At 43.5% G+C, this 27,847-nt stretch overlaps 1 protein-coding gene across 1 annotated transcript; it reads right to left on the reverse strand.

Moving 5' to 3' along the window:
- On the reverse strand, positions 1 to 26,587 carry nup42 (nucleoporin 42). Its single transcript, XM_052015390.1, has 7 exons — positions 26,121 to 26,587; positions 19,745 to 19,985; positions 16,548 to 16,642; positions 13,333 to 13,409; positions 11,399 to 11,485; positions 2,681 to 2,762; positions 1 to 1,668 (listed from the first exon to the last, which is right to left on the reverse strand). Exons 1-7 carry the CDS (start codon positions 26,197 to 26,199, stop codon positions 1,058 to 1,060), a joined length of 1,272 nt encoding a protein of 423 aa, XP_051871350.1. The 5' UTR covers positions 26,200 to 26,587; the 3' UTR covers positions 1 to 1,057.
- Between the last annotated feature and the right edge of the window lie 1,260 nt (positions 26,588 to 27,847).

The raw sequence follows: 27,847 nt of genomic DNA on the forward strand, positions 1-27,847 counted from the left end.
ATTTGTTTACTCAGCACTTTACTTTGTACTTAATTTATAATATCTGAATTTGTACATATTACAATATCCACCTGCATACAATTATATTGACACTCATAAAACCACATGTTCATAAAAGACAGATTGCAAAATGGTTTGAGACTTCTTAATCTTCCTCAAATGATAGCATCTAAGCTATAATTTGTTACAAGAATATTTTTCAAATTTACAATTATAGAAGACTCAGCAGAATACAAGGAGTGGTAATGAAGGATTATCCAGTTTTGGAAGGGCACTACAGGTGAATTTGTTTTATATGTTGAAAAACATATGCAGCATATCAAATCTACTAACAATTATTTTTATATATTTAACAGGGGTAATTACATGATCCAAGGTTCCCAGGATGAATGTGGAATTAGTCCTAAAGTATCATGTTTATAAAACAACATGAAACATTAGAATAAATTGGTTTTGGAAAATATATGAATTTCCTCTTGGAATAAGTTCAGGCATTTAGAAAGTTTAATTTCAGCTCAGTCTGAAGGTATCATAAATAGTTTCAAGACTGTGATATCTGCAGATTTCATTGATCTTTATTCATTTGTACTCTTGACATTTTTTAAAAAATAGAAACTTGTATACATAATATAAATCTTTCCTGTTCAATTTCGCCTACAGGCAGCCCTAGAAATATTTTGAATAATATTTAAGAGTTAATAAGGACCGTTTCCAATTAAAATAACAGCTCATCAACTTTCAGGTTACAGGAGCATCCAACATTCCATACTCTCACCAACATATTCACTTTTCCAGAGCAAAAATCAAACTGCTGGAGGAACTCAGCAGGTCAGGCAGGATCTGTGGAGGGAAGTAGATATTGTATTTCGATTGCATCTATTCTTATGAGAGCTAGCACAAATTTTTGAATTCTGGGTGGGGAGAAGAGAGAACACATCAGTAAATAAACTAATAAAGTAGCACATTTAGCAAGAATTAAAATGTAAATTAAGAAAGCTCAGTTTGAACTTGGGTTGTATTAGTCAAAGTCACACCTTGGAAGCTAATCTAAATTTACTTAACCAGTCAAAAGTTCAATGGGTGGTGGCCTCAAGGGGATCCTTCCTAGGGTAAACTTCTTTGCTTGAAATTCTCGCAGGTCATCTGCTGAAAGTTCCGCCTGGGGCGTGTACAACGCATCACATCCATTAACTGAAATGTTGCTTGCAGGAGTGTTTTGTGGCTGAGGGACAGGTGCTGGAATTGCCCCAAAAACATTTGCTGTTGTAGTAGTTGTTGTTGCAGTGCCCCCAGACGCATTAGTTGTTGCTTTTACAGTGCTCCCAAATGCTGTAGATGTAGGTGCAGAATTCCCCAAATCACTGGAAGCTGTTTTGCTGCTTCCAAATGGAGCAGAGTTTCCAAACACAGAGAGACCTGGGGCAGAACTGGCTACAGAACTACAAAACACAGAGCCTGAAGCCATTGTCCCTGGAGGAGCCCCAAATGTAGGTTTGTTTCCAAAGACTGAAGCAGAAACAACTGGCTTGGTTCCAAATCCCGACTGTGGAGGGGTTGAAGATGCTGTTGAGCTTCCAAATGTAGGGGCTGTTGTAGCATTCCCTAATTCAGCACCTGGTTTGAAGCTAAATGTGTTGCTGCTTATAGTCGTGCTTATAGAGGCTAAACCTGTGGAAACAATTCCAAGACAGGCATGTTGTTGTTTTGTTAAACTGCATAAGAAGCAGAGCTTGCAAATCACACAGAAGGTTAAAGTAATATAACTTGAGACCCTTTTATTTGTGTTGCAGGATTCAAACATAACACAGATGTGGGAAACCAAGCAAGGCAAAGATACATTCTCACAGATGTTTTACAAGTTTTTATTTAATCAGCAATGCTTGGTGCAGTTCATACAATTTAACACCTTTTTTCAAACAACTAAGAATTAGCTTAGTCAGTGAATTAACTCAGTACTGAGATGAGTAAACTAATCCACAAAAGCAAAAGAACAGAATCACAAAATTATCAAATAGTGTTGGAAGCAGAATTCATGATAACTTTGAAATGGAAATTGGACAAAAATTGGACCTTTTTAAAAACAAAAGAGAGCCAAACAATTGTGATGAAAAATGGCCTATTCCAGTGCTGTAAAATTCCATAGCCCTGCTGAGATTTAATTGGTTTGTGAAGTAGTATTAGCCTTTGTGCTACCAATGAATAACCTGATGAAGACCCTTATTCTGGAAAAATCTTCCAACCATATATTTACATCCACTTTAATTCTGAATATCTGATTTAATCTGCCCTGCCCCCTTTGAGATATGTTCTTTCCATTTGGTCTCATAACTTGATATTAAACAGTTTTATAAATTAGTATCTCTCCATATGAATACTGTAAGCTGGAACACAAAATTGATGCCCACATATCTATGGGTCACAATGCATTAAGTTACTTTTCTTTTAAATTTTGCTGGAGAAATTTTATTCAATTATTACTTTTTATTTTAGAAAGGACAATCAACTTCCCAAAAAAAACCTCTAATTAAAGCAGGTGACAGGAACATGAACTTGGTGACGAAACATGCATTAAATAAGTTTTAAGTAGCAGCTGGTGAAATGAATTAAGGAAATCTGAACAAAAATAATAAAAATAAAGTATAAAACATTTTCCATTCAATCTTCTGCAAGATATACTCACCTGATGAACCAAAAGTTGAAGGTTGCACAGCACCAAAACCTACTGATGGTTTCTGTTGGTTAGGCTTTCTCAATTCAGTAATCTAGAGAACAGGAGAAAGAAAACATGTCATACTTAAACAAATTCTTAAAATTTGGGGAATTGTTGGCAGCATTTTCGACTACCCCCCCCCCCCCCCAGATAAATTCTATTACTGTCCTGCTGCCTCTACATTACTACAGGTGAGATACAAAAATCAAACAATTAGTAATAGTTATTCAAGTATTCAGATATTAATGCTGCTTGTGTCAATGTTTTATTATGAAATAAGTTTGTACCTTCAGAATCAGATTTATTATCACTGACACGTGAAATTTGTTGTTTTGCGGCAGCACTATAGTGCAAAGACATAAAATCTGTAAATTACAAAAATAAGTATTGCAAAAAAAAAGGTAGTGTTCATGGGTTCATCACTGAGTTTGGGTCTTCAGGATACTTGACCACAGAGCTGAATTCAATCAGGGAGGAGCCTGAAGAACATGTTTCTTAGTATTCAGTGTAGGACTAAGTGCCATGAAAGGCCATACACAAATGCAAGTTGCACTTACATTACTTCATAATATTATTAATTCCTAGGGAAATTTCAAGATACGCTGAGAGCATGTTTTTACTGAGTTTAATTCTATATGTGGTTCATTCAAAGAGTGGGTTCAATATCAGTGGAATAATAATGCAGGAAAAAATGTCCAATTGCACAAGTCTCAATAACTGATGCAGAGCACATTTAAGGTACAATGAGTACCTTAATGCTGGTGGCCAGATTACCTCGTTTGGAGAGTTTGCTTTTACTTCTAATCTGAACTTCACATTTAAACACAGATTTTAGTGGGTTTTTATACTGCAGTTTGTGGTCATTACAGATGAGAGAGTTACAAAATAAATGGTTAATGGCAGGACTCTTAGCAGTGTGGAGGAACAGAGGGATCTTAGGCTCCACGTCCATAGATCCCTTAAGATTGCTGGGTAGTTTGATAGGGTTGTTAAGAAGGTGTATGGTGTGTTGGCCTTCATTAGTCGGGGTATTGAGTTCAAGAGCTGCCAGGAAACGTTGCAGCTCTATAGAACTCTGGTTAGACCACATTTGGAGTATTGTGTTCAGTTCTGGTTGCCTCATTATATGAAGGATGTGGAAGCTTTAGAGAGGGTGCAGAGGAGATTTACCAGAATGCTGCCTGGATTGGAGAGCATGTGTTATGAGGAAAGGTTGAGCGAGTTAGGGCTTTTCTCTTTGTGGAGAAGGAGGCTGAGAGGTGACTTGATAGAGGTGTAAAAGATGATAAGAGCCATAGATCGAGTGGACAGTCAGAGATTTTTTTCCAGGGTGAAAATGACTACTATGAAGGGGCATGATTTTAAGGTGATGGAAGGAAGGTATAAGGGGGGTGTCAGGGGTAAGTTTTTTTTTTAAAAACACAGAGAATGGTGGGTGCATGGAATGCACTGCCTGCATAGGTTCTGGGGGCAGATACATTAGGGACATTTAAGAGACTCTGAGATAGCCACATGAATGATAGAAAAATGGGAGGGACAGGTTAACATTTGGGAGGGAAGGGTTAGATAGATATTAGAGCAGGATAAAATGTCAGTACAACACTGTGGGCTGAAGGGCCTGTACTGTGCTGTGGTGTTCTATGTTCTATAATCAAACGTTGGTTATAAACAGTTAGTAATAGTCGTCCAAGTATTCAGATATTAAAGTTGTTTGTGTCAACATTTTATTATGAAGTTTGCATCTTCAAAATCAGGTGTTCTGGAACCTGGAAGAACAAGACACCCAACTGTTTTGAGTTATTAGGAGACAGACTGCAGATGCTGGAATCTGGAGCATCAAACTAACTGCTGGAGGCACTCAGCAGGCCAGGCAGCACCTGTGGAGGGAGAGGAATGGGATGGAAGCAGACAAGGGGGAGAAAAGGGCAGAAGCTGCCAGGTGGGGATGGGGTGAGAGTGAAGCTAGAGACTGGAGGGTGATAAGTGGAGGCACAAGAGGTGCAAATAGCAGACTCTGATCTAAAGAAGGTGATGAGTGGGACCAGAAAAGAGAGCTGATGGGCAGATGAAACCAGATGGGGGCAGGGGATGGGCTGACCAGTGGGGAAAGTGTGTGGGTGATAGGTGGACAGTGCCAGGTGGGGGAGGGGACAAAACTGGGTGATGGAGGCTACAGCAAGTATGGAAAAAAAAGAGGGTGTAGGGACCCAAGATGGGGGTGGGGCGGGGCGGTGAAGAACACGGGGTAAGGTAACCACTGGTCACTCACACACTTTTCACCAGTGTCTTCCAGCTGCCCATCAACCCTCTTTTATCACCACTCATCACCTTCCTTATGTCCAGCATTCACACTTCTTGTGCTGCCCATCATCCCTCGCTCCACCTAGGTCCACCTGTCACCCACCAGCCCCTGCCTCAGCCCTCCTTCTCTTCCCTTTATGCTGGCTACCCTCCCTCATTCCTTTCCCTCCCCAGATGCTGCCTGACAGTTCCTCTCGCAGTTTGCTCTTTCTTCGATGTGGAGATCACAGAAGGATCAAGCACAGCTTAATGTTCCATGTGCCCTTTATCCACCTGGTATTAATCTTTTGCATACCAATCATATGCAATAGCAACCCTCAGGTAACAGTTGACTTATTTTTCAACTTCCACTGCAGCATCAATGGATGGCATAGTGAACCACAGAACAGTACAGCACAGTACGGGCCCCTTGGCCCACGATGTTGTGCTGACCTATATACACACCTTATCCACATAACCTCCCATAACCCTCTATTTTTCTTTCATCCACGTGCCTAAGACCCTCTTAAATGACCCTATCGTATCAGCCCCACCCCCCACCGGCAGTGCATTCCAGGCACCTACCACTGTGTAAAAAAACCTACCTCTGACATCTCCCCTGAACTTTCCTCCCCTCACCTTAAACGGGTGACCATTGCTGCCTTGGGGAAAAGATGCTGGCTGTCCACTCTGTCTGCGCCTCTCATAATCTTATACACCTCTATCAAGTCTCCTCTCATCCTCCATCTCTCCAAGCAGAAAAGCCCTAACTCACTCAACCTATCCTCATAAGACATGGTCTCCAATCCAAGCAGCATCCTGGTAAATCTCCTCTGCACCCTCTCTAAAGTTTCCACATCCTTCCCATAATGTGGCAACCAGAACTGAACACAACACTAAGTGTCATCTAACCAGGGTCTTATAGAGCTGCAACATTACCTCTCTGCTCTTGAGCTCAATCCCCCAGCTAATGAAGACCAGCACACCATACGCCTTTTAAACCACCCTATCAACTTGTGCGCAACTTTGAGGGATCCATGTACCAGAACTCCAAGATCTCTCTGTTCCTCCACACTGCTAAGAATCCTGTCATTAACCATGTACTCTACCTTCAAGTTAGAACTTCCAAAGTGTATCACTCCACACTTCTCTGGATTGAACTCCATCTGCCACTTCTCTGCCCAGCTCTGCATCCTGTCAATATCTCCTTGCAACCTACAACAACCTTCTGCACTATCTACTATGCCACCAACCTTCGTGTCAGCTGCAAACTTACCACCCCACCCTTCCACCTCTTCATCCAAGTCATTTATTAAAATCACAAAGAGCAGCAGTCCCTGCAGAACACCACTAGTCACTGACCTCCAGATGTAATACTCCCCTTCTACAACCACACTCTGTCTTCTGTGGGCAAGCCAACTCCAAATCCACAGAGCCAGTTTTCTATGAATCCTATACCTCCTGACCTTCTGGATGAGCCTATCATAGGGAACCTTGTCAAACGCCTTGCTAAAATCCATGTACCATATCCACTGATCTACCTTCATCAATGTCTTGTCACTTCCTTGAAAAACTCTATTAGGCTTGTGAAGCACGACCTGCCCTTCACAAAGCCATGTTGACTATCCTTATAAGACATGCATCTCCAAATGCTCATAAGTCTTGTCCCAAAGAATCCTCTCCAATAGCTTGCCCACCAGTGACGTATGGCTAACTGGTCTAGAATTCCCAGGATTATCCCTTTTTCCCTTCTTGAACAATGGAACAACATTTGCCATCCTCCAATACCACTCCTGAGGACAGCGAGGACTCAAAGATCATTGTTAACGCTCCAGCAATCTCTTCCCTTGCTTCCCGTAGTACCCTGGGATATATCCTATCCGACCCTAGGGACTTATCTATCCCAATGCTTTTTAGTAGCTCCAACACTGCTTCTTTCTTAACCTCGACACGCTCCAACACATTTGCCTGTTCGACACGCACCTCCCCTTCATCTAACTCCCTCTCCTCACAGAACACTGAAACAAAGTATTCATTCAGGACCTCCCCTACCTCCTTCACCTCTAGACACATTTCCCCCACCTTATCCCTGAGTAGTCCTACCCTCACCCTAGTCACCCTCTTGTTCCTCACATACATGTTGAACACCTTAGGGTTTTCCCTAGCCCTACTTGCCAAGGCCTTCTCACGCCCCCTTCTAGCTCTCCTGAGTCCCTTCTTAAGCTCCTTCCAGGCTACCTTATAACTCTCAAGAGCCCTGACTGATTTTTGCTTCCTAAACCTTAAGTTTCCTTCATCCTCTTGACTAAACCTTCCACCTCCTTAACCATGGTTCCTTCGCCCTACCATCCTTTCCTTGTCTCAGTAGGACAAACCTATCTAGAACCCCATGCAAGTGGTCCCTAAACAATCTCCATATTTCTGCAATGCATTTACCGGAGAACAACTGTTCCCGATTTATGCCAGTTTCTGCCTAATACCATCGTAATTTGCTCTCCCCCAGTTAAATACTTTCCCATAACGTCTGCTCCTGTCCTTGTCCATGGCTATGCTAAAGGTCAGGGAGTTGTGGTCACTATCTCCGAAATGCTAGCCCACTGAGAGGTCTGTCACCTGACCAGGTTCATTGCCTGGTACCAGATCCAGCATGGCCTCTCCTCTCATCAGCTTGTCTACACACTGTGTCAGGAATCCTTCCTGTACACACCTAACAAATTCTGCCCCATCTAAACCTTTTGCATTAAGGAGGTGCCAATCAATGTTAGGAAAGTTCAAGTCACCCATGACAACAACCTTGTTATTTTTGCATTTCCCAAAATCTACCTACTTATCTGTCCCTCAATGTCCTGGTGGCTATTTGGGGGCCTACAGAATACTCCAAGTAGAGTGATCACTCCCTTCCTGTTTCTGACTTCCACCCACGCTGACTCAATAGACGGATCCCTCTATGATGTCCTCCCTTCCTACAGCTGTGATACTATCCCTAATTAGCAATGCCACCCCCACCCCTTCTACCTCCCTATCTACTTTGAAACATCGAAACCCCAGAATCTCAAGCAGCCACTCTGCCCTTGTGACAGATTTCTGTAATACAAGCTTAGTTTGTTGACACATAAAAATCAGATTACTGTCATTTTGATTACTTTTCAAAAGACAATCAAAAGGTGTTGTCAAATATGACAGGAGTCTAGCAATCTGCCCAACAGTTAACCAGGATTCCCTTGGAGGTGGGTGGGGGTGGGAAGCAGATGATGACAACAGGGTTAGAGATGGAAGAGCAGGTCACGTTATGGGAATGGCAATGGCTTCTCACTCCTACTATTATGTCAGTGCATTGTTGTTGCCCATCAGTTGGCAAGCAGCAGTAATCTAAACCCTTCCATATCAGAGCTGGAAGTTCACCCTCAGCAGCACCTGCAGTCTCCTCCACTGAAAGTCGTCTTTCACTTGCCTTGTCATGGCAACTAGATTTGCACTGCATTGCAGCACCCTGACAGGTAAGGGTATGATTCGACATGTAATCATTCAGCATGTTTTAATTGATTTGCAATATTTACCCTGTTGGCTCTTATTTTTGCATTTGTGCCAAATATACATTCTGATGGTTAGCAACAGAGGAAAGGTCTGTTGTGAAACCGCTGAGAATGTTTAATAAGGATTGCATTTATTAATGTTTCAGACAGATGAGTTGTTTGGTACAGCCCAATCAGAAAGCAAAATAGAGGGAAAGATGGTATTTGGTGATAGATAGGAAGCAAGGAAAAGCAAAAACAAAAATAAGAGTTTTCAAAGAGATCTCACAGTAGTACGTAATAAATTTCAATACAATGAATTATGCCAAACACCTCCAGACTTACCACATGCCATTAAGAATTCACTTAGACATGAAACAATGTCTGTACCCCTCCATTCTCTGCACATTCATGTGCCTAAGAGCCTCTTAAATGACTCCATTGTATTTGCCTCCACTAGCACCCCTGGAAGCACATTCCAGGCACCTACCACTCTGTGTAAAAAAAACCTTGCCCTGCACATCTCCTTTGAACTTACACCCTCTCACCTCAAATGCATGCCCTCTAGTATCAGACATTATTTCAACCCTGGGGAAATGATACCGGCTTTTTACTCTATCTATGCCATGTCACTTAGCTCTGTCTCCTTCCTGTACTCCCACTCATTGTTATTTGAGACACAGCCTACTACGGTGGTATCGTCTGCAAACTTGTAGATGGAGTTAGAGCAGAATCTGGCCACACAGTCACAAGTGTATAGGGAGTAGAGTAGAGGGCTGAGGACGCAGCCTTGTGGGGCACCAGTGTTGAGAATAATCGTGCTGGAGGTGTTGCTGCCTATCCTCACTGATAGTCTGTTGGTCAGAAAGTCAAGGATCCAGTTACAGAGGGAGGTGTTGAGTTCCAGGTCTCAGAGTTTGGTGATGAGTTTGCTTGGAATTATTGTATTAAAGGCGGAGCTGTGGTCAATAAACAATAGTCTAACGCAGCTGCCTTTACTGTCCAGATGCTCCAGAGATGCCTGTGGGGCCAGGGAGATGGCATCCGCTGTAGACCTGTTTCGGTGGTAGGCGAATTGCAATGAATCAAGGTTTTCCGGGAGGCTGGAGTTAATGCGTGCCATGACCAGCCTCTCAAAGCACTTCATGATGGTGGATGTCAGAGCCACCAGTTGGTAGTCATTAAGGCATGTTACCTTGTTTTTCTTTGGTACCTGGATGATAGTGGTCTTCTCAAAACAGGTGGGAACCTTAGATTGAAGCAGGGAGAGGTTAAATATGTCTGAAAATACCCCCGGCTAGCTGATCAGCACAATATCTGAGCACACGGACAGGGACACCATCCGGGCCAGATGCTTTCCTTGGGTTCACTCTCCAGAAGACTGATCTTACGTCCTCGACGGTGACCATGGGTTCAGTTGCATTGGAGGCTGTCAGGGTGGGTGGTTACAAACCACTCCCCTTCTGTTCAAAACTCACATAGAAGGCGTTAAGCTCATCAGGAAGGGATGTGCTGTTGTTGACTACGCTGCCCGACTTAGTTTCGTAGCCTTTTATAGCATGCAAGCCCTGCCACAGCTGAAGGCTGGTCTGGGAATCTATTTTGAACCAGTATTGTCTCTTAGCATTCCTGATAGCTTTATGGAGTCGTATCTCGATTTCCTGTAAAGGTCAGAGTCAGCTGATTTGAATGCAGCAGTCCTCAACTTCAGTAAGGAGTGGATCTCCCAGTTCATCCATGGTTTCCCGTTTGGGAACACCTGTATTGTCCTCTTTGGTACACAGTCCTCAACACACTTGCTGATAAAATCCATGGTGGTGGTGACATACTCATCAAGGCTGGCAGCTGAGTCTTTGAACATGGACCAGTCCACTGACTCAAAGCTTAGTGACATGGTGTCATGACAACAACCTTTCCCTCAATGTCAGCAAAACAAAAGAGCTGGTCATTGACTTCAGGAAAGGGGGCAGTGTACATGCATCCGTCTACATCAATGGTGTGGAGGTCAAGAGGGCTGAGAGCTTCAAGTTCCTAGGAGAGAACATCACCAATAGCCTGTCCTGGTCCAACCACATAGACGCCATGGCCAAGAAAGCTCTCCAGCACCTTTACTTCCTCAGGAGGTGCTAAAGAAATTTGGCATGTCCCCTTTAACACTCACCAACTTTTATCAATGCACCATAGAAAGCATCCTATCTGGATGCATCATTGCTTGGTATGGCAACTACTCTGCCCGGGACCGCAAGAAACTGCAGAGAGTTGTGGACACAGCCCAGCACATCACTAAAACCAGTCTCTCCTCCACGGACTCTGTCTATATCTCTCGGTGAAGCAGCTGGCATAATCAAAGACCCCACCCACCTGGGTCATTCTCTCTTCTCTCCTCTCCCATCAGGTAGAGGATATATGTGCCCTCAGGCTCCTATCACCAGGCTCAAGGATAGCTTCTGTCCCACTGTGATAAGACTATTGAACGGTTCTCTTATATGATGAGATGGACTCTTGACCGCACAATCGACCTTGTTATGACCTTGCACCTTATCGTCTACCTGCACTGCACTTTCTCTGTAGCTGTGACACTTCACTCTGCATTCTGTTATTGTTTTACCCTATACTACCTCATTGCACTGTGTAACGAATTGATCTGTATGAATGATATGCAAGACAAGTCTTTCACTGTACTTCAGTACAAGTGACAATAATAAACCAATACTTCTCAAACTTCTCAGGTCTCCCTCAGCCCCCGCCTCTCCAGCTTGGTCTAACCTATCCTCATAGCACATGCTCAGAGCAGCTTCTTTATATTAGTGTTTCAATTTACTCAATATATGTTGCAACCTCACCATTACTCTACCACTTTCCCACATAATTATGTTCCAACAATAGATAATTTTACCATCGACACTCTCGCAGATGAATTTGGCTTTTTCAGTTCAAGCATCCTGTTTCTATGTTGATTTGATAATTGTCCGATGGAGTCAACCTAAATGAAAATACAGCAAATTAGAGAACAACTCAGTAACAAATACAAACGTTAATTTATATATGACTAGCTGTCTGATAAGATTGTTTTTACAATTCCTAATTCAGTGACAGCACAAGATCTGCTGGTAACCAGAATGTTATCTTGTTTGGCAGTGGTATGGTAAATAACCACATACACATTAAAAAAAGAAAAAGCTAGAACCCTCACCAGTTTTGACAAAGTCGAGGACCCAAAACATTAACCTGTTTCTCTTTCTATAGATGCTGCTGACCTGAGTGTTTCTAGCATTTTCTTTTTATTTCAGATTTCCAACACTTGCAGTTTTTTCCATTGTACAGCTATTAGTATTTAGGAAAATCCAAAGCAAACAACAGTTAAGAGAATAGAGTCAACACAACCAGTCACCTCACCAAAACCAGAAGTTATTTATCATAATTGCTTTGCCCTCTCCCAAGATCAAAGCAATTACAATAGTCTTGTACAAAGCCAGTCTTCAAGCCAGTGGCATTCAGATGCAAGGGTTTAAACTCCCAACTGTTAAAAATGTGTTGCTGTTTTCTAGGTTTTAACTGTCTACTTCCTGCAGATGAGATTTTCAATTTTAATACTGCTAAAATCACATGCCAAGTCCTTTCACCAGATTATTTTCAGAAATTTACTTTACTTATAATTTCAAAGTCATCAACATAGAAAAATCATTAAATATGTTTAATTATCACTATGCATAAGTGAGTAAATGAATGTGCATATGCCTCAAATTATTTCAAGCTCATCAACTTGGAAAATATTCAGCATGTCGCGACATTATTGCAAAGGTTTGCAAGTTAATTAGTCATCAGAACATTCCACAAGTTAAAGGTTCAGCTTGTTTAGTTTAATTTACATTCACAGTTTAATTTAGTTTAATCCATGAAAAATTAAAGTATTTTAGTCTAATTATTAGTCATTCATATTGTGGTGACTTGGAATTTCTGAATTCAGATGGCACACACACAAATTAATCTGACAAACGTATTTGAAAGGGACAAAAATTATATACTGCATAATTATTTCAATTTACAATAGGTTACACTCCCACTCACAAGGTCTCACCACACAGGATATTGAAGTGCCTTTGCTGCAGCTATTGTCAATATGATACACAATTTCTCACTGCTGCATATTGCACTTGGAAACAGATGAAGCAAATTAGCTATGGAAAGATCAGTGTGCTAACAGCTTGAATTATGTTGCATGTCATCAGACTCACTATTGCAGAAAGATTTGAGCCAATATTACTCCCATAATTAAAAAAATAGAACATCGAACACTACAGCACAGTACAGACCCTTTGGCCCATAATGTTGTGCTGACATTTTATCCTGCCCTAAATCTACCTAACTCTTCCCTCCCACATAGCAACATGGAGATAAAAGTGGAGGGCAATCACAGATGTTTCAACTATTTCAATTATTTTACCTGGAGAGAAATATATTTATAACTGCAGGGACAAATTGCAAAATTGCAACTACCAATTAATTATAAATCCATCAAACCCAGAATGGGTTATTAAGTAAAGGGATTGGAGATGCTACTGGAAAAAACCTTTTTAAAAGGGTGAACAAATTTTTAAGTCAGGAAATTACTAACTGTATCCATGATTTAGGAACTAAATTCAAATTTAAAGCCTTTACCCTGAAGTACATGTTGCAACCTGCAAAATAAATCAAAGGTCAGCTGAAGCCTCAGATTCTTAGTTACTACTTTACCCAAGTATAGTGACAGAAGAACAACTTAGATAGTGGATGAGTTTAACTGACCAAGTATAATTATGCTTCTAAGTTTTAAAAATTAATAGCTCTTACATAATGTTGTAAGCTGCCTCCTGCCCTACTGTTATAATATTCTAGTCGAAGTTCTTCAGGGGAGATGTCCAGGAAACCTAAAGGAGAAAAAAATACATAATGCAAGCCAAAATTCCTCAATTTCTTAACCACTGAATTATCATTTGTGTCTCTTAACACATCTGCGAACCAGAGTGATACATCAGAACTTGGTTTATTTAGTGTACAAGTAGATGCAGAGTGTAGAAAGACTGAGGAAGGAGAGCCAGTTAAAAAGGGCAAAATTGCAGTCAGTTGGATGGGCTGAAGTGTGTCTACTTTAATGCGAGAAGCACAAGGAACAAGGCTGATGAACTTAGAGCATGGGTAAGTACGTGGAACTATGATGTGGTGACTATTACAGAGACTTAGCTGTCACAAGGGCAGGAATGGCTGCTGGATATTCCAGGGTTTAAATGTTTCAAAAGGGACAGGGACAGAGGTAAAAGAGGTGGGGGAGAGGCTTTGCTGATCAGGGACAGTGTCACAGCTGTAGAAAGGGAGGATGTCCTGGAGGAATCATCCACTGAGTCAGTGTGGGTGGAAGTCAGAAACAGGAAGGGAGCAATCACTCTATTGGGAGTATTCTACAGAGCCCCCAGTAGCAGCAGACACACTGAGGAGGAGATCGGGAGGCAGATTTTGGAGAGGTGCAAAAATAACAGGGTTGTTGTCAAGGGTGATTTCAACTTCCCTAATATTGATTGGCACCTCCTCAGTGTAAAAAGGATAGATGGAACGGAGTTTGTTTGGTGTGTACAGGAAGGATTCCTGACATAGTATGTGGACAGGCCGACTAGAGGAGAGGCCATACTGGACCTGGTACCAGGCAGTGACCATAACTCCTTGACCATTACCATAGCCTTGGAGAGGGATAGGAGCAGATGATATGGGGAAGTATTTAATTGGGGGAGGGGGGAATTACGATGCTATTGGGCAGGAACTTGGGAGCGTAAATTGGGAACAAATGTTCTTGGGGAAGTGCACAGCGCAAGTACGGAGGTTGTTTAAGGAATACTTGCATGGGGCTCTGGATAGGTTTGTCCCATTGAGGCAGGGTAAGGATGGTAGAGTGAAGGAACTGTGGTTGACACAAGATGTACGATATATTGTCGAGGAAAAAAGCTTACCTGAGGTTTAGAAAGCATGGATCAGACAGGGCTCTGGAGAGTTATAAGGTAGCCAGGAGGGAGCTTAGGAATGGATTTGAGAGCTAGAAGGGGGCATGAGAAGTCCTTGGCGAGTAGGATCAAGGAAAACCCCAAGGTGTTCTACATGTATGTGAAGAATAAGAGGATAATTAGAGTGAGGGTAGGACCGTGTGCCTAAAGTCGGAAGAGGTAGGGGACGTCCTTAATGAATACTTTGCTTCGGTATTCACCAAAGAGAGAGACCTTGACGTTTATGAGGATGGCATACGACAGACTGATTTGTTAGCGCATGGTGATGTGAGGAAAGAGGATGTGCTGGAACTGTTGAAAAACATTTGGATAAAGTCACTGGGTCCGGACGGGATATATCCAAGGTTATTACAGGAAGCGAGGGAAGAGATTGCTACACCTTTGGCAATGATCTTTGCGTCCTCACTGGCCACAGGAGTAGTGCCAGATGACTGGAGGGTGGCAAATGTTGTTCCCTTGTTTAACAAAGGGAGTAGGGATAACCCTGGGAATCACAGACCAGTGAGTCTTACTTCAGTGGAGGGCAAGTTACTGGTGAAGGTTCTTAGAGACAGGATTTATGGGCATTTATAGAAGTATAGACTGCTTCGGGACAGTCAGCACGGCTTTGTGAGAGGCAGGTCGTGCCTCATGAGCCTGATTGAATTCTTTGAGGATGTGACAAAGCACATTGATGAAGGTAGAGCAGTGGATGTGGTGTACATGGATTTTAGTAAGGTGTTTGATAAGGTTCCTCATGGAAGGCTCATTCAGAAAGTCAGGAGGCATGGGATCCAAGGAAACTTGGCTGTGTGGATTCAGAATTGGCTCGCCCATAAAGACAGAGGGTGGTGGTAGATGGGGTGTATTCTGCCTGGAGGTCAGTGACCAGTGGCATTCCACTGGGATGTGTTCTGGGACCACTGCTCTTTGTGATTTTTATAAGTGACTTGGATAAGGGTGTGGAAGGGTGGGTTAGTAAGTTTGCTGATAATACAAAGGTTGGTGGTGTTGTGGATCGTGTAGAAGGTTGCTGTAGATTACAACAAGATATTGATAGAATGCAGAGCTGAGCTGAGAAGTGGCAGATGGAGTTCAACCTGGATGTGTGAAGCGATACACTTTGGGAGATCGAATTTGAAGGCAAAATACAAGGTTATTGGCAGGACTCTTAGCAGTGTGGAGGAACAGAGGGATCTTGGGCTCCATGTCCATAGCTCCCTCAATCAAGGTTGCCATGCAGGTTGATAGGGTTGTTGAGGAGGCGTATAGTGTGTTGGCCTTCATTAGTCGGGGTATTGAGTTCAAGAGCTGCGAGGTGATGTTGTAGCTCTACAGAACTCTGGTCAGACTACACGGAGTATTGTGTTCAGTTCTGGTCACCTCATTATAGGCAGGATGTGGAAGCTTTAGAGGGGGTGCAGAGGAGATTTACCAAGATGCTGCCTGTATTGGAGAGCATGTCTTATGAGGATAGGTTGAGTGAGCTAGGGCTTTTCTCTTTGGAGAGGAGGAGGATGAGAGGTGACTTGATAGAGGTGTACAAGATAAGAGTCATAGATCGAGTGGACAGTCAGAGACTTTTTCCCAGTATGACAATGGCTAACACAAGGGGACATAATTTTAAGGTAATTGGAGGAAGAAAAAAGGGGGATGTCAGGGGTAAGTTTTTTTTGTTACAGAGAGTGGTGGATGTGTGGAACGCACTTCCTACAGAGGCTGTGGAGGCAGATAGATCAGGGACATTTAAAAGACTCTCAGATAGACACATGAATGATAGAAAAATAGGGGGCTGTGGGAGAGAAGGGTTAGATAGATCTTAGAGCAGGATAAAATGTCGACACAACATTGTGGGCTGAAAGGCCTGTACTGTGCTATAGTGTTCTATGTTCTATCTATGGAGTTCTTAATTGAAAGTCTCAATCTCTTCCAAAACCTCTGGCTTGGAATTACAAAGAGTAAAATGAAGGCAAAACAGAACCGAAAAATGGAGATACTTTAGGATAAACTAATTTCACAAAAACAAACAAATCGCACCTGAAACACAAGCATATTCTTTGGAAACAGAATAACAGGAGAACAACCACTGGCCAGAGGATTCCCATGCTTCAATGTCTTTTCTTACAACTTCCCTAAAATAAATTGAAGACAGTCACAATAATGCGTAGAATACTTCTTCATAAATGATTAGTACTTACAATGCAGTGAGCTTTTAAATAATATTGCAACTGATGTTTCCTTCTTTGTAAAGTTGCAAGGTGCTTGTTTAAAAAGGAAACTACAGAATGCATTCTGTAATGAAGCAGATAAAAATCTTTTTTTTTTAAATTGATAATAACTTTACAATCTTTAGCATCTGGACAAGATTGTTAAAGGCAGATCAAGCTGAACAAGGAACACAAGATCATTTTAGCCTAAGGATCTGCTAGGGGCCAGAAGTGGAGAACCACAGTCATCTTAGCAAATTATAGGGCTGGAAGAGATTACATAGTTGTAAAAGGAAAAGACCATGACAGGATATGAAGAATAAAATGATTGCTGAACACTGGAAACACTATTAAACTGACAATTGAAAACACATCCACGTGAAAGAAGATGTTGAACATACCTTTGTGCAAATTTGGATATGAGCAGCAGAGATTTAGGTAAACTCAGGTTTACAGAGTATGCAGAATGAAAGGTTGATCCAGAGAGCACAGAATTATAGCAACGTCAGTAAAAAAAAATGGAATTGCACTTGTCCAACATGAGCAGATTGGGATCGCCAGTGATCAAATAGCATGGTAACATTCACGTATGCAAGTCACCCACTTTGCTGAAGGGACTATGAAACAGTATGCTAGCAGAATTCTTTCACATCAAGACAAGCAGAAAAACAGCTAAGGCAATACAGCATTTTTAAAATATCCAACTAAAAAATGAAATACATTGGTTTGCATCTCTTTAGAAAGTCCCTTTTGGCATTTAAACATTTAGGGGTTAGATCAGGTGCAACTTGGTTATTTCTGAATACAGTATTTGAAATAAAGCTGAAAATATAGTGCATGCTTTTGAAGGATGACCATGTTGTGGACCCCAGCGCCGCGGACAAATTCACTGTCTAACTTTCATTTCCGCCCAAGGTTATGTTTACAGATGCTTGATATTTTGTGCTCTAGTAAAGATAAGAGGAAATTACAATAAGGTAAAACTCATCAGCCTCGTCAGGACACCATGCTATTAAAAAAAAATAACATTGGGAAAATCTGAATCCAACTTAATTGGCCGCCACCAAAAATTCCAACGTTAGCCTACAATTTCACTGTCTTCACAGGAGGCTTATTCAAACTCACATTTACAGTGCCATGCAAAAGTTTGGGCACCCCGATCAAAATTTCTGTTACCATGAATAGTTGAGTAGAAGATGAACTGATCTCCAAAAGTCATAAAGTTAAAGATGAAACATTCTTTTCAACATTTTAAGCAAGATTAGTGTATTATTTTTGTTTTGTACAATTTGAGTGAAAAATGGAAAGGAGCACCACGCAAAAGTTTGGGCACCCAAAGAGATTTGAGCTCTCAGATAACTTTTACCAAGGTCTCAGACCTTCATTAGCTTGTTAGAGCTATAGCTTGTTCACAGTCATCGTTAGGAAAGGCCAAGTGATGCAATTTTCAAAGCTTTATAAATACCCTGACTCCTCAAACCTCGGCCCAACAATCAGCAGCCATGGGCTCCTCTAAGCAGCTGCCTAGCACTCTGAAAATTAAAATAAACGATGCCCACAAAGCAGGAGAAGGCTATAAGAAGATAGCAAAGCGTTTTCAGGTAGCCGTTTCTTTAGTTTGTAATGTAATTAAGAAATGGCAGTTAACAGGAACGGTGGAGATCAAGTTGAGGTCTGGAAGACCAAGAAAACTTTGAGAGAACTGCTCCTAGGATTGCTAGAAAGGCAAATCAAAACCCCCATTTGACTGCAAAAGACCTTCAGAAAGATTTAGCAGACTCTGGTGTGGTGGTGCACTGTTCTACTGTGCAGCGACACCTGCATAAATATGACCTTCATGGAAGAGTCATCAGAAGAGAACCTTTCCTGCATCCTCACCACAAAATTCAGCATCAGAAGTTTGCAAAGGAACATCTAAACAAGCCTGATGCATTTTGGAAACAAGTCCCGTGGACTGATGAAGTTAAAGTAGAACTTTTTGACCACAATGAGCAAAGGTATGTTTGGAGAAAAAAGGGTGCAGAATTTCAGGAAAAGAACAGCTCTCCAACTGTTAAGCACGGGGGTGGATCGATCATGCTTTAGGCTTGTGTTGCAGCCAGTGGCATGGGGAACATTTCACTGCTGGAGGGAAGAATGAATTCAATTAAATACCAGAAAATTCTGGAAGCAAACATCATACTGTCTGTAAAAAAGCTGAAGAAGAAAAGAGGATGGCTTCTACAACAGGATAACGATCCTAAACACACCTCAAAATCCACAATGGACTACCTCAAGAGGCACAAGCTGAAGGTTTTGCCATGGCCCTCACAGTCCCCCGACCTAAACATCATCGAAAATCTGTGTATAGACCTCAAAAGAGCAGTGCATGCAAGACGGCCCAAGAATCTCACAGAACTAGAAGCCTTTTGCAAGGAAGAATGGGCGAAAATCCACCGAACAAGAATTGAAAGACTTAGCTGGCTGCAGAAAGCGTTTACAAGCTGTGATACTTGCCAAAGGGGGTGTTACTAAGTACTGACTATGCAGGGCGCCCTAACTTTTGCTTTGGGCCCTTTTCCTTTTTTGTTATTTTGAAACTGTAAAAGATGGAAATAAAAAAGTAATCTTGCTTAAAATATTAAAGAAATGTGTCATCTTTAACTTTATGCCTTTTGGAAATCAGGTCATCTTTTACTCGCTTAGCTGTTCACAGTAACAGAAATTTTGACCAGGGGTGCCCAAACTTTTGCACGCCACTGTATTCCTTCAATGCTGGTCTTTTTCTTCCCACTTCATTTTCAGTGAAATTTCATCCTACACTCCATTCTCCAAACTTCTCCACTATGCTACTCCTTTACCAACTTTTGAAAAGCTTCAAAATACTTCCCTTCCCCTATTGGGTATATCTTCACCTCTTCCAATGTGCCTTGGAATGCTAAGAGGTTGGTTTGCTGAAAGAACTCTTAAGTAAGTGATAGCTGTCCTTATCTTGATAACATTAAAGAAATCATGCATAAAACCAATGATTTTACCAATGAAACTCACAGTAAGTTTTCCACATCACGTTCCTGATTATCATTAGACAGGGCTGTAAACCTGTTCTGTATAAAGCTTCCAGAATTTGCAATTGCTTTCTTGCCAGTGTCTGAGCAACCAAATCCTCTTCTCTCGACATCCCTGCCACCGCCTCCCCACGTTGCCGGTTTGGAGAAAGTTGATGGTTGAATGTATCGTGGTTGATGTTTCTGGAACTGATTTCCCCAGCTTCCTCTGTTGTTACTGTAGACTTAAACAGACAGCCGTTTGAGTGTCAAACCTATTGTAGATAGCTGTCAGAATTTTAAAATGTATTAATAGTATTTGCATAAAATGTAGACTATGTAGCTTATTTAAATGTATATTTTTAACCACTGAACACAAAACCTCAATAAACACAATTTTTCCCAACCTATGTACCAAAGAGTTAGGCAGGTTACAGGTGCAAAGTGTTACACTTGCCCCTACACCTCCTCCCTCACCATCTAGGGCCCTAAACAGCCATTCCAAGTGAGTCAGTCTTTCACATGTGAATCTCACCATGTTATTTATTGCATCTGGTGCTCCCACTGCAGCCGAGACCAGGTGCATATTTGGAGACTGCTTTGTTGAGCACGTTTGCTCTATCTGCCATGCAGCTGGGATCTTCCAGTGGCCAGTGATTCCACTTCCCATTCCCACACCGACATATCTGTCCACAGCCTCCTCCACTGCTAGGTGAAGGCTAAACACAAATGAGAGGAACTGCACCTTGTATTCTGCCAGAGCAGTCTCCAAGCTGGCGGCACGAACATCAAATTCTCGAACTTCTGGTAACTGCTCCTCCTCTGTACCGCCCCATTTTTCTTTTCTCTCTCCTCCAGATCCAACTGGCCCCCATCACCCTGTCTTCCCCCTTGCCCACCCTCTTCATCTGCCCATCACCCACACACTTCTCTCACCGGTTCCCCCACCTACCTCCATTCCATGGTCCACCTTTCTCTCCTATCAGATTCCATCATCTTCAGCCCTTTGTCACTTCCACCTCTCCTACCTCCCTCATCTATCGCACCCCCCCCCTTCACCTGGATCCACCAGCTCTTGTACCACCCCTTCCCCCCAACCTTTTTATATCAGCCATCTCTCCTCTTGCTTTCCAGTCCAGGTGAAGGGTCTCAAGCCGAAATGTTGACTGCCCATTTCCGTCCATTGATACTGCCTGACCCACTGAGTTCCTCCAACATTTTGTGTGTTGCTCCATTATTGCAAAAATATACATTAGTAACCCAATACACATCTCAGTATCTCATCCCAATACACTGTAAAATAGTCAATGATTTGAATTTATTTATTTTTGCTTTCAAGAAACAGAAGAACAGGTTGCAATGAAGGGCAGCATCCTGACTGGAGGTCCCTTCATGTGAATTTGGAGGAGAAGTGGACCACTGAGCTCCTAGAGATTCCTTCACTGTTTAATATGATCAAGGCTGATCTGACTGTAACCTTGTCTGCATACCTGTGAATGCATAGTAACCTTTCACCCCCTTGCACATCAAGCCTAGCAACCTCTACCTTAAAAAATATTCAAAGACTCTTATGCAAAGAGAAGTAGAAGCAGAATTCCAAGGTCATGACTCTCAGCGATAAAATTATAGTTCTCATCTTTCTTAAATATGCAATCACTTTTTTATAGCAGTCTCCCTTAATTCTATACTTTCCCCAGAAGTGCGAACATCTGCTCCACAACATCATCAAGATCCCTCAGGATCGTATATTTCAATCCAGTACCCTCTCTCTTCTGAACTCCAATAGATACAAGCTTTGCTTGTCCAAGTTTCCTCAAAAGACAACCCACACATTCCAAGTATTAATCCACTAAACTTTAATACATTGGAAGCAATTCAGTGAATACCTTTCCTTAAATAAGACCAATATTTTACAAACCATGCCAGATGTGGTCTCTCCACTACCCTACATGAGTGAAACTTAACCTCCCATAACAGCAGTCGACATCCCACCCAAAATGGATGTGAAGCCTGCACTCAATGAACTAAAACTAGGGTATCCTGTGATCAACAGCCTTGAAACAGGATACCCTGAGGCCCTCTTCACAATAGCCGCTGACTTCAATTAGGCCAACTTCAAGAGCGTGTTACCAAAATATTACCAAACACCCTTGATCATTGCTACACAACCATCAAAGACACCTACAGATCCACCACTCCCACACCCACCCACCCTCACTTTGGTAAATCTGACCACCAGGCTATGCTCCTTCACTTTGCCTACAAACAGAAAATGAAACAGGAGGATCCAGTACAGAAAGTCGTACAGTGCTGGTCTAAGGAAATAGATGAGCTTCTACGCGACTGCTTTGAGTCTGTATACTGGCCCATACTCAAACACTCAGCAGCCAACCGAGATGAGTATGTCACCATATGACAGACTTTATTGGTTTATTATTGTCACATGTACTGAGGTACAGTGAAAAGCTTTGTTTTGCACACCAACCATACAGACCATTTCATTACAACAGTGCATTGAGGGAAAACAATAACAGAATGCAGGGCTACAGTTACAAAGAAAGTGCAGTACAGACAGATAATAAGGTGCAAGGCCTTAATGAGGTAGATTGTGAGTCCATTTTATCATAGGAGACCATTCAATAGTCTGATAACAGCAGGATAGAAGTTATCCTTGAGCCTGGTGGTACATGCTTTCAGGCTTTTGTATCTTCAGCCTGATTTTTGGGGGGGGGGGGGGTGGGGTTGGTGGGCAACATAATCAAGTCTGAGGAGGGTGGGCTCTTTGAAGTGTAGACAAGAGTCCATGGAGGAGAGGCTGGTTTCTGTAATGTGCTAAGTTGTGTCCACAACTCTTTGCAGTTTCTTGGGGACCCAGGCAGAGCAGTTGCCATACAAGCTATGATGCATCTGGATAGGATTCTTTCTATGGTGCATCTCTAAAATGGGGATATATCAAATTTCTTTAGCCTCCTGAGGAAGTAGAGGCGCTGGTGAGCTTTCTTGGCCATGGCATCTGCATGGTTGGACCAGGACAGGCTACTGGTGATGTTCACTCCTTGGAACTTGAAGCTCTCAATTGACCTCAGCGTCGTTGATGTAATCAGGAGCATGTGGACCACCCTTCCCCACTTCCTGAAGTCAATGACCAGCTCTTTGTTTTGCTGACACTGAGTCACTTGCACTTTTTTTTAAAAGTGTTAACTCTCACACAGTAACGATTCCGTTAAGATGGACACTCACAAATAACCCCATTTCTGAAGAACAAGAATGTAGTTCTTTTCTAAAAATCTCAGGTTTGTTAAATATCAAAGTATTCTCTCATCTCTTAGCACGTGTTTCCCAAGTTAGGATCCCTAACAGGTGCTCAGATTCAGGCTGGAGTCTAAAGTTCAGTTTTATTAACCAGCATTTCTATACTTCCTTATGACCACAAGATCACAAGACAAGGGAGCAGAAGTAGGCCATTCGGCCCATCGAGTCTGCTCCAAAGAAAAGGGGAAAAAGAAATGAGAAATGGTGGGGGGGGGGAAGGTGTCTGCTCCATGATCAGAAAAAAAACCAGCCTAACCCCAATTTCCAGCCTTATCCCCAAATCCCTTGATACCTTGACTAATTAGATATCTACCTCCTCCTTAAAAGCCTCCAATGATCTGGCCTCCACTGCTGTACGTGGCAAGGAATTCCATAAATTCACTATCCTCTGGCTAAAGAAATTTCTCCTCATCTGTTTTAAACCTGTACCCTCTAATGCTAAGATTGTGCCCTCTGGTCCTGGACTCACCCACCAAGGGAAACAGCTTGGCCACATCTACTCTGTCCAGTCCTTTCAACATTTTAAATGTTTCTATGAGGTCCCCTCTCATTCTTCTGTACTCCAGTGAGTACAGTCCAAGAGCTGATAAACGCTCATCATATGTAAGCCCTTTCACTCTGGGAATCATCCTCGTAAATCTCCTCTGAACTCTCTCCAACATCAGCACATCCTTCCTAAGATATGGGGCCCAAAACTGTACACAGTATTCCAAATGAGGCCTCATTCATGCCCCGTCGAGCCTCACCAACACTTCCTTACTTTTATACACTATACCTCTCGAAATGAATGCCAACATAGCATTAGCTTTCCTTACCGCTGATCCAACCTGGTGGTTAACCTTTAGGGTATCCTGCACGAGTACCCCCAAGTCCCTTTGTAGTTCTGTACTTTGAATTTTCTCCCCTTCTAGATAATAATCTGCCTGTTTATTTCTGTTTCCAAAGTGTACAACGGCACATTTCTCAACATTGAATCTCATCTGCCATTTCCTTGCCCATCCTCCTAAACTATCTAGGTCTTTCTGCAACCTTCCTTTCTCCTCAATACTCCCTACTCCTCCACCTATCTTGGTGTCATCTGCAAACTTAGCCACAAAACCATTTACTCCATCATCCAAATCATTCATGTACAGAGTAAAAAGAAGCGGCCCCAACACCGACAGGAAGCCAGTTGCCAGCTTTCAGGGCATTCCCATCAGTCCCATTCCTCCATTTATCTCTCTATAAATCTAACATCTCTCACGTACTCATCAACTTCCAACAAAATCAGATTATTATTTAAGTGATTAAAGATTGCAGCACGCTGTTGTGCAGAGGGATTTGGGAGTGCTTGTGTATGAATCCCAAAACGTTGGTTTGCAGGTGCCACAGATTATCAAGAAGGCAGATGGAATAATGGCCTTCACTGCCAGAGAGATTGAATTCAAGACCAGGAGGATATGCTACAACTGTACAGGGTACTGGTGAGACCACACCTGGAGTACTGTGTGTAGCTCTGGTCTCCTTACCTGAGGAAACATATACTGGCTTTGGAAACAGTGCAGAGGAGGTTCATCATGTTGATTCCAGAGATGAGGGGGTTAGCCTATGTGGAGATTGAGTCACCTGGAACTACCCTTGCTAGATTCAGGGAATAGATTTAGGACAGTTATGAAGAGAAACTGCTTTTCCCAGAGAGTAGTGAATCTGTGGAATTCTCTGCCCAGGGAAGTAGTAGAGGCTATCTCACTAAAATATATTAAGACACAGTTAGATAGATGTTTGCAAAGTAGGGGAATTAAGAGTTATGGTGAAAAGGGAGGTAAGTGGATCTGAGTCCATGGCAAGATCAGCCATGATCTTATTGAATGGCGGAGCAGGCGCGATGGGCCAGAAGGCCTTCTCCTGCTCCTATTTCTTATGTAACCCTTCCCAATTCTCCCCACTACATACTTGCAATAGGTGGAACTCACAGTAGTAAAAGGTCAGCAATCAAACCAGAGACACTGGAACTGCACAGCAGCAGAGCTAATTGCTGCACCACTGTGCTACCCTCTGACACCTTGTCTTTTATCTCTGCTTAAGATACCAGAAGATAGTCGGTGATTTAAATAAACTAGATGGGTACTTTATTAAACAAAAAGACAGTTCATAATAAGAGACAGCATCCTTGCATCACTTCTTTTCAGACAGGCAATCCAGTTTGCCTGTTCTAAATTGAACCTACATGCATCTGTACAGCAGTACAACAAGAAAGCTCACCAGCACCTCTACTTCCTCAGGAGACTAAAGAAATTCAGTATGTCACCTTTGACACTCACCAACTTTTATCAATGCACCACAGAAAGTATCCTATCTGGATGCATCACAGCTTGGTACGGCAACTGCTCTGCCCCAGGACCACAAGAAACTACAGAGAGTTGTGGACACAGCCCAGCACGTCATGGAAACCAGCCTCCCCTCCATGGACTCTGTCTATACCTCTCGCTGCCTCGGTGAAACAGCCAGCATAATCAAAGACCCCACCCACCAAGGTCATTCTTTCTTTTCTCCTCTCCCATCAGGCAGAGGATACAGGAGACTGAGGGCACGTACCACCAGACTTAAGGACAGCTTCTACCCCACTGTGATAAGACTATTGAACAGTTCCCTTATACAATGAGATGGACTCTGACCTCACGATCTACCTTGTTGTGACCTTGCACCTTATTGCACTGCACTTTCTCTGTAGCTGTGACACTTTACTCTGTACTGTTATTGTTTTACCTGTACTACATCAATGCGCTCTGTACTGACTCAATGTAACTGCACTGTGTAATGAATTGACCTGTACGATCGGTTTGCAAGACAAGTTTTTCACTGTACCTCGGTACAAGTGACAATAATAAACCAATTTCCATATCAATCAGCAGACTTAGTTCCTTCCGTAACTTGGGTCTCTCCTGCTGTCCTTGCAGCCACATTCCTCGCCTCAGCGGCTCCCTCGGCGTCCCCGTCCCCACTGCATCGTCTGGGCTAGTTTCCCCTGTCGGCCTACCTCAGTGCAACAGCCCTTCTCCACGTCCCTCAGTCCCGCTCCCGCCTCTCACCTCCACCGCGGGGATGCTCGTTCCAACAGTTGGCCCCGAAGCGGCAGCGGCCCTCCAGGAAATACCTGCACACCGGCATGTCGGCCGCTCACCCGCGTGACGTCACCGCGCCCGTGACGTCCCCGCGCCCCGTGACGTCGACGCGGCCTCTGTGACGTTTCCCGCGGCCGGTGATCAGAAGCTGGAGCCGCGGGGTTTCGAGCGTGTTAACCTCTGGCAGTTGGCGCCACTGAAGTCCGTACTTCAGTACATGCGACTTAATGTTAAATTACTGCGTAACAAAGAACGTGCACGATCTGAAATATTCCAACCGATCAAATTTATATTTGTCAACCTTCAGCGATCACCCCGCCTGGACCAACGGCCTTCTATCGGGCGATTCCTAATGACGTCGGGCAGCGGTCGGGCGCTGATTATTAACGAAGCCAGGGGGCGGAGCAACGTGTGGACGAGGGGCGGAGCAACGTGACGAGGGGCGGAGCAATGTGACGGACAGGGGGCGGAGCAATGTGAGGACGAGGGGCGGAGCAATGTGACGGACAGGGGGTGGAGCAATGTGACGGATAGGGGCGGAGTAACGTGTGGTCGAGGGGCGGAGCAACGTGAGGACGAGGGGCGGAGCAATGTGACGGACAGGGGGCGGAGCAATGTGACGGATAGGGGGCGGAGTAACGTGTGGTCGAGGGGCGGAGCAACGTGAGGACGAGGGGCGGAGCAATGTGACGGATAGGGGGCGGAGTAACGTGTGGTCGAGGGGCGGAGCAACGTGAGGACGAGGGGCGGAGCAATGTGACGGACAGGGGGCGGAGCAATGTGACGGATAGGGGGCGGAGTAACGTGTGGTCGAGGGGCGGAGCAACGTGAGGACGAGGGGCGGAGCAATGTGACGGATAGGGGGCGGAGTAACGTGTGGTCGAGGGGCGGAGCAACGTGAGGACGAGGGGCGGAGCAATGTGACGGATAGGGGGCGGAGTAACGTGTGGTCGAGGGGCGGAGCAACGTGAGGACGAGGGGCGGAGCAATGTGACGGATAGGGGGCGGAGTAACGTGTGGTCGAGGGGCGGAGCATGTTTGGGGACCGGGGGGTTCGGCCCCGATCTGAGGCAGAGTCACCGACTGTGTTGTTACCCGGAGGAAGAAGTTTCTGAGTTACCCGAGTTACGTACGGATTCGGACACATCCCCAAGGTCGTACAGGGTGAAAACAATAACAGAACCCAGAGTAAAGTGTCACAGCTACAGAGTGCGGGGCAGGAAATTAATGACAAGACCCTTAACAGTGTTGAAGAGCAGAGGGATCTCGGAGTCCAAGTCCGATCGGTGTGCAAGACAAGTTTTTCACTGTACAAGTGACAATAATAAACCAATTCCCATACCATCGCTCCCTGAAGGTAGGGCATGCTTGCCCGTATTAGTCTGTGAGTTATGCAGCAGCTTTATAAATCTCCAGTTAGGCTGCATCTGGAGAATTGCATTCAGTTCTGGTTGTCCCATTACAGGAAGGATGTGTACAAAACATAGAACAGTACAGCACAGAACAGGCCCTTTGGCCCAAAATGTTGTGCTGACCTAGCTATTCCCTCCTACCTACAGAACGCCCATATCCCTCCATTTTCCTCTCATTCATGTGCCCATCCAAGCCCCTCTTAAAAGCCCACAATGAATTTGCCTCCACCACCCTATCAGGCAACGCATTCCAGGCATCCACCACTCACTGAGTAAAAAACG

The sequence above is a fragment of the Pristis pectinata genome, chromosome 5, assembly GCF_009764475.1.
Source record: "Pristis pectinata isolate sPriPec2 chromosome 5, sPriPec2.1.pri, whole genome shotgun sequence".
NCBI classification, from domain to species: Eukaryota; Metazoa; Chordata; class Chondrichthyes; order Rhinopristiformes; family Pristidae; genus Pristis; species Pristis pectinata.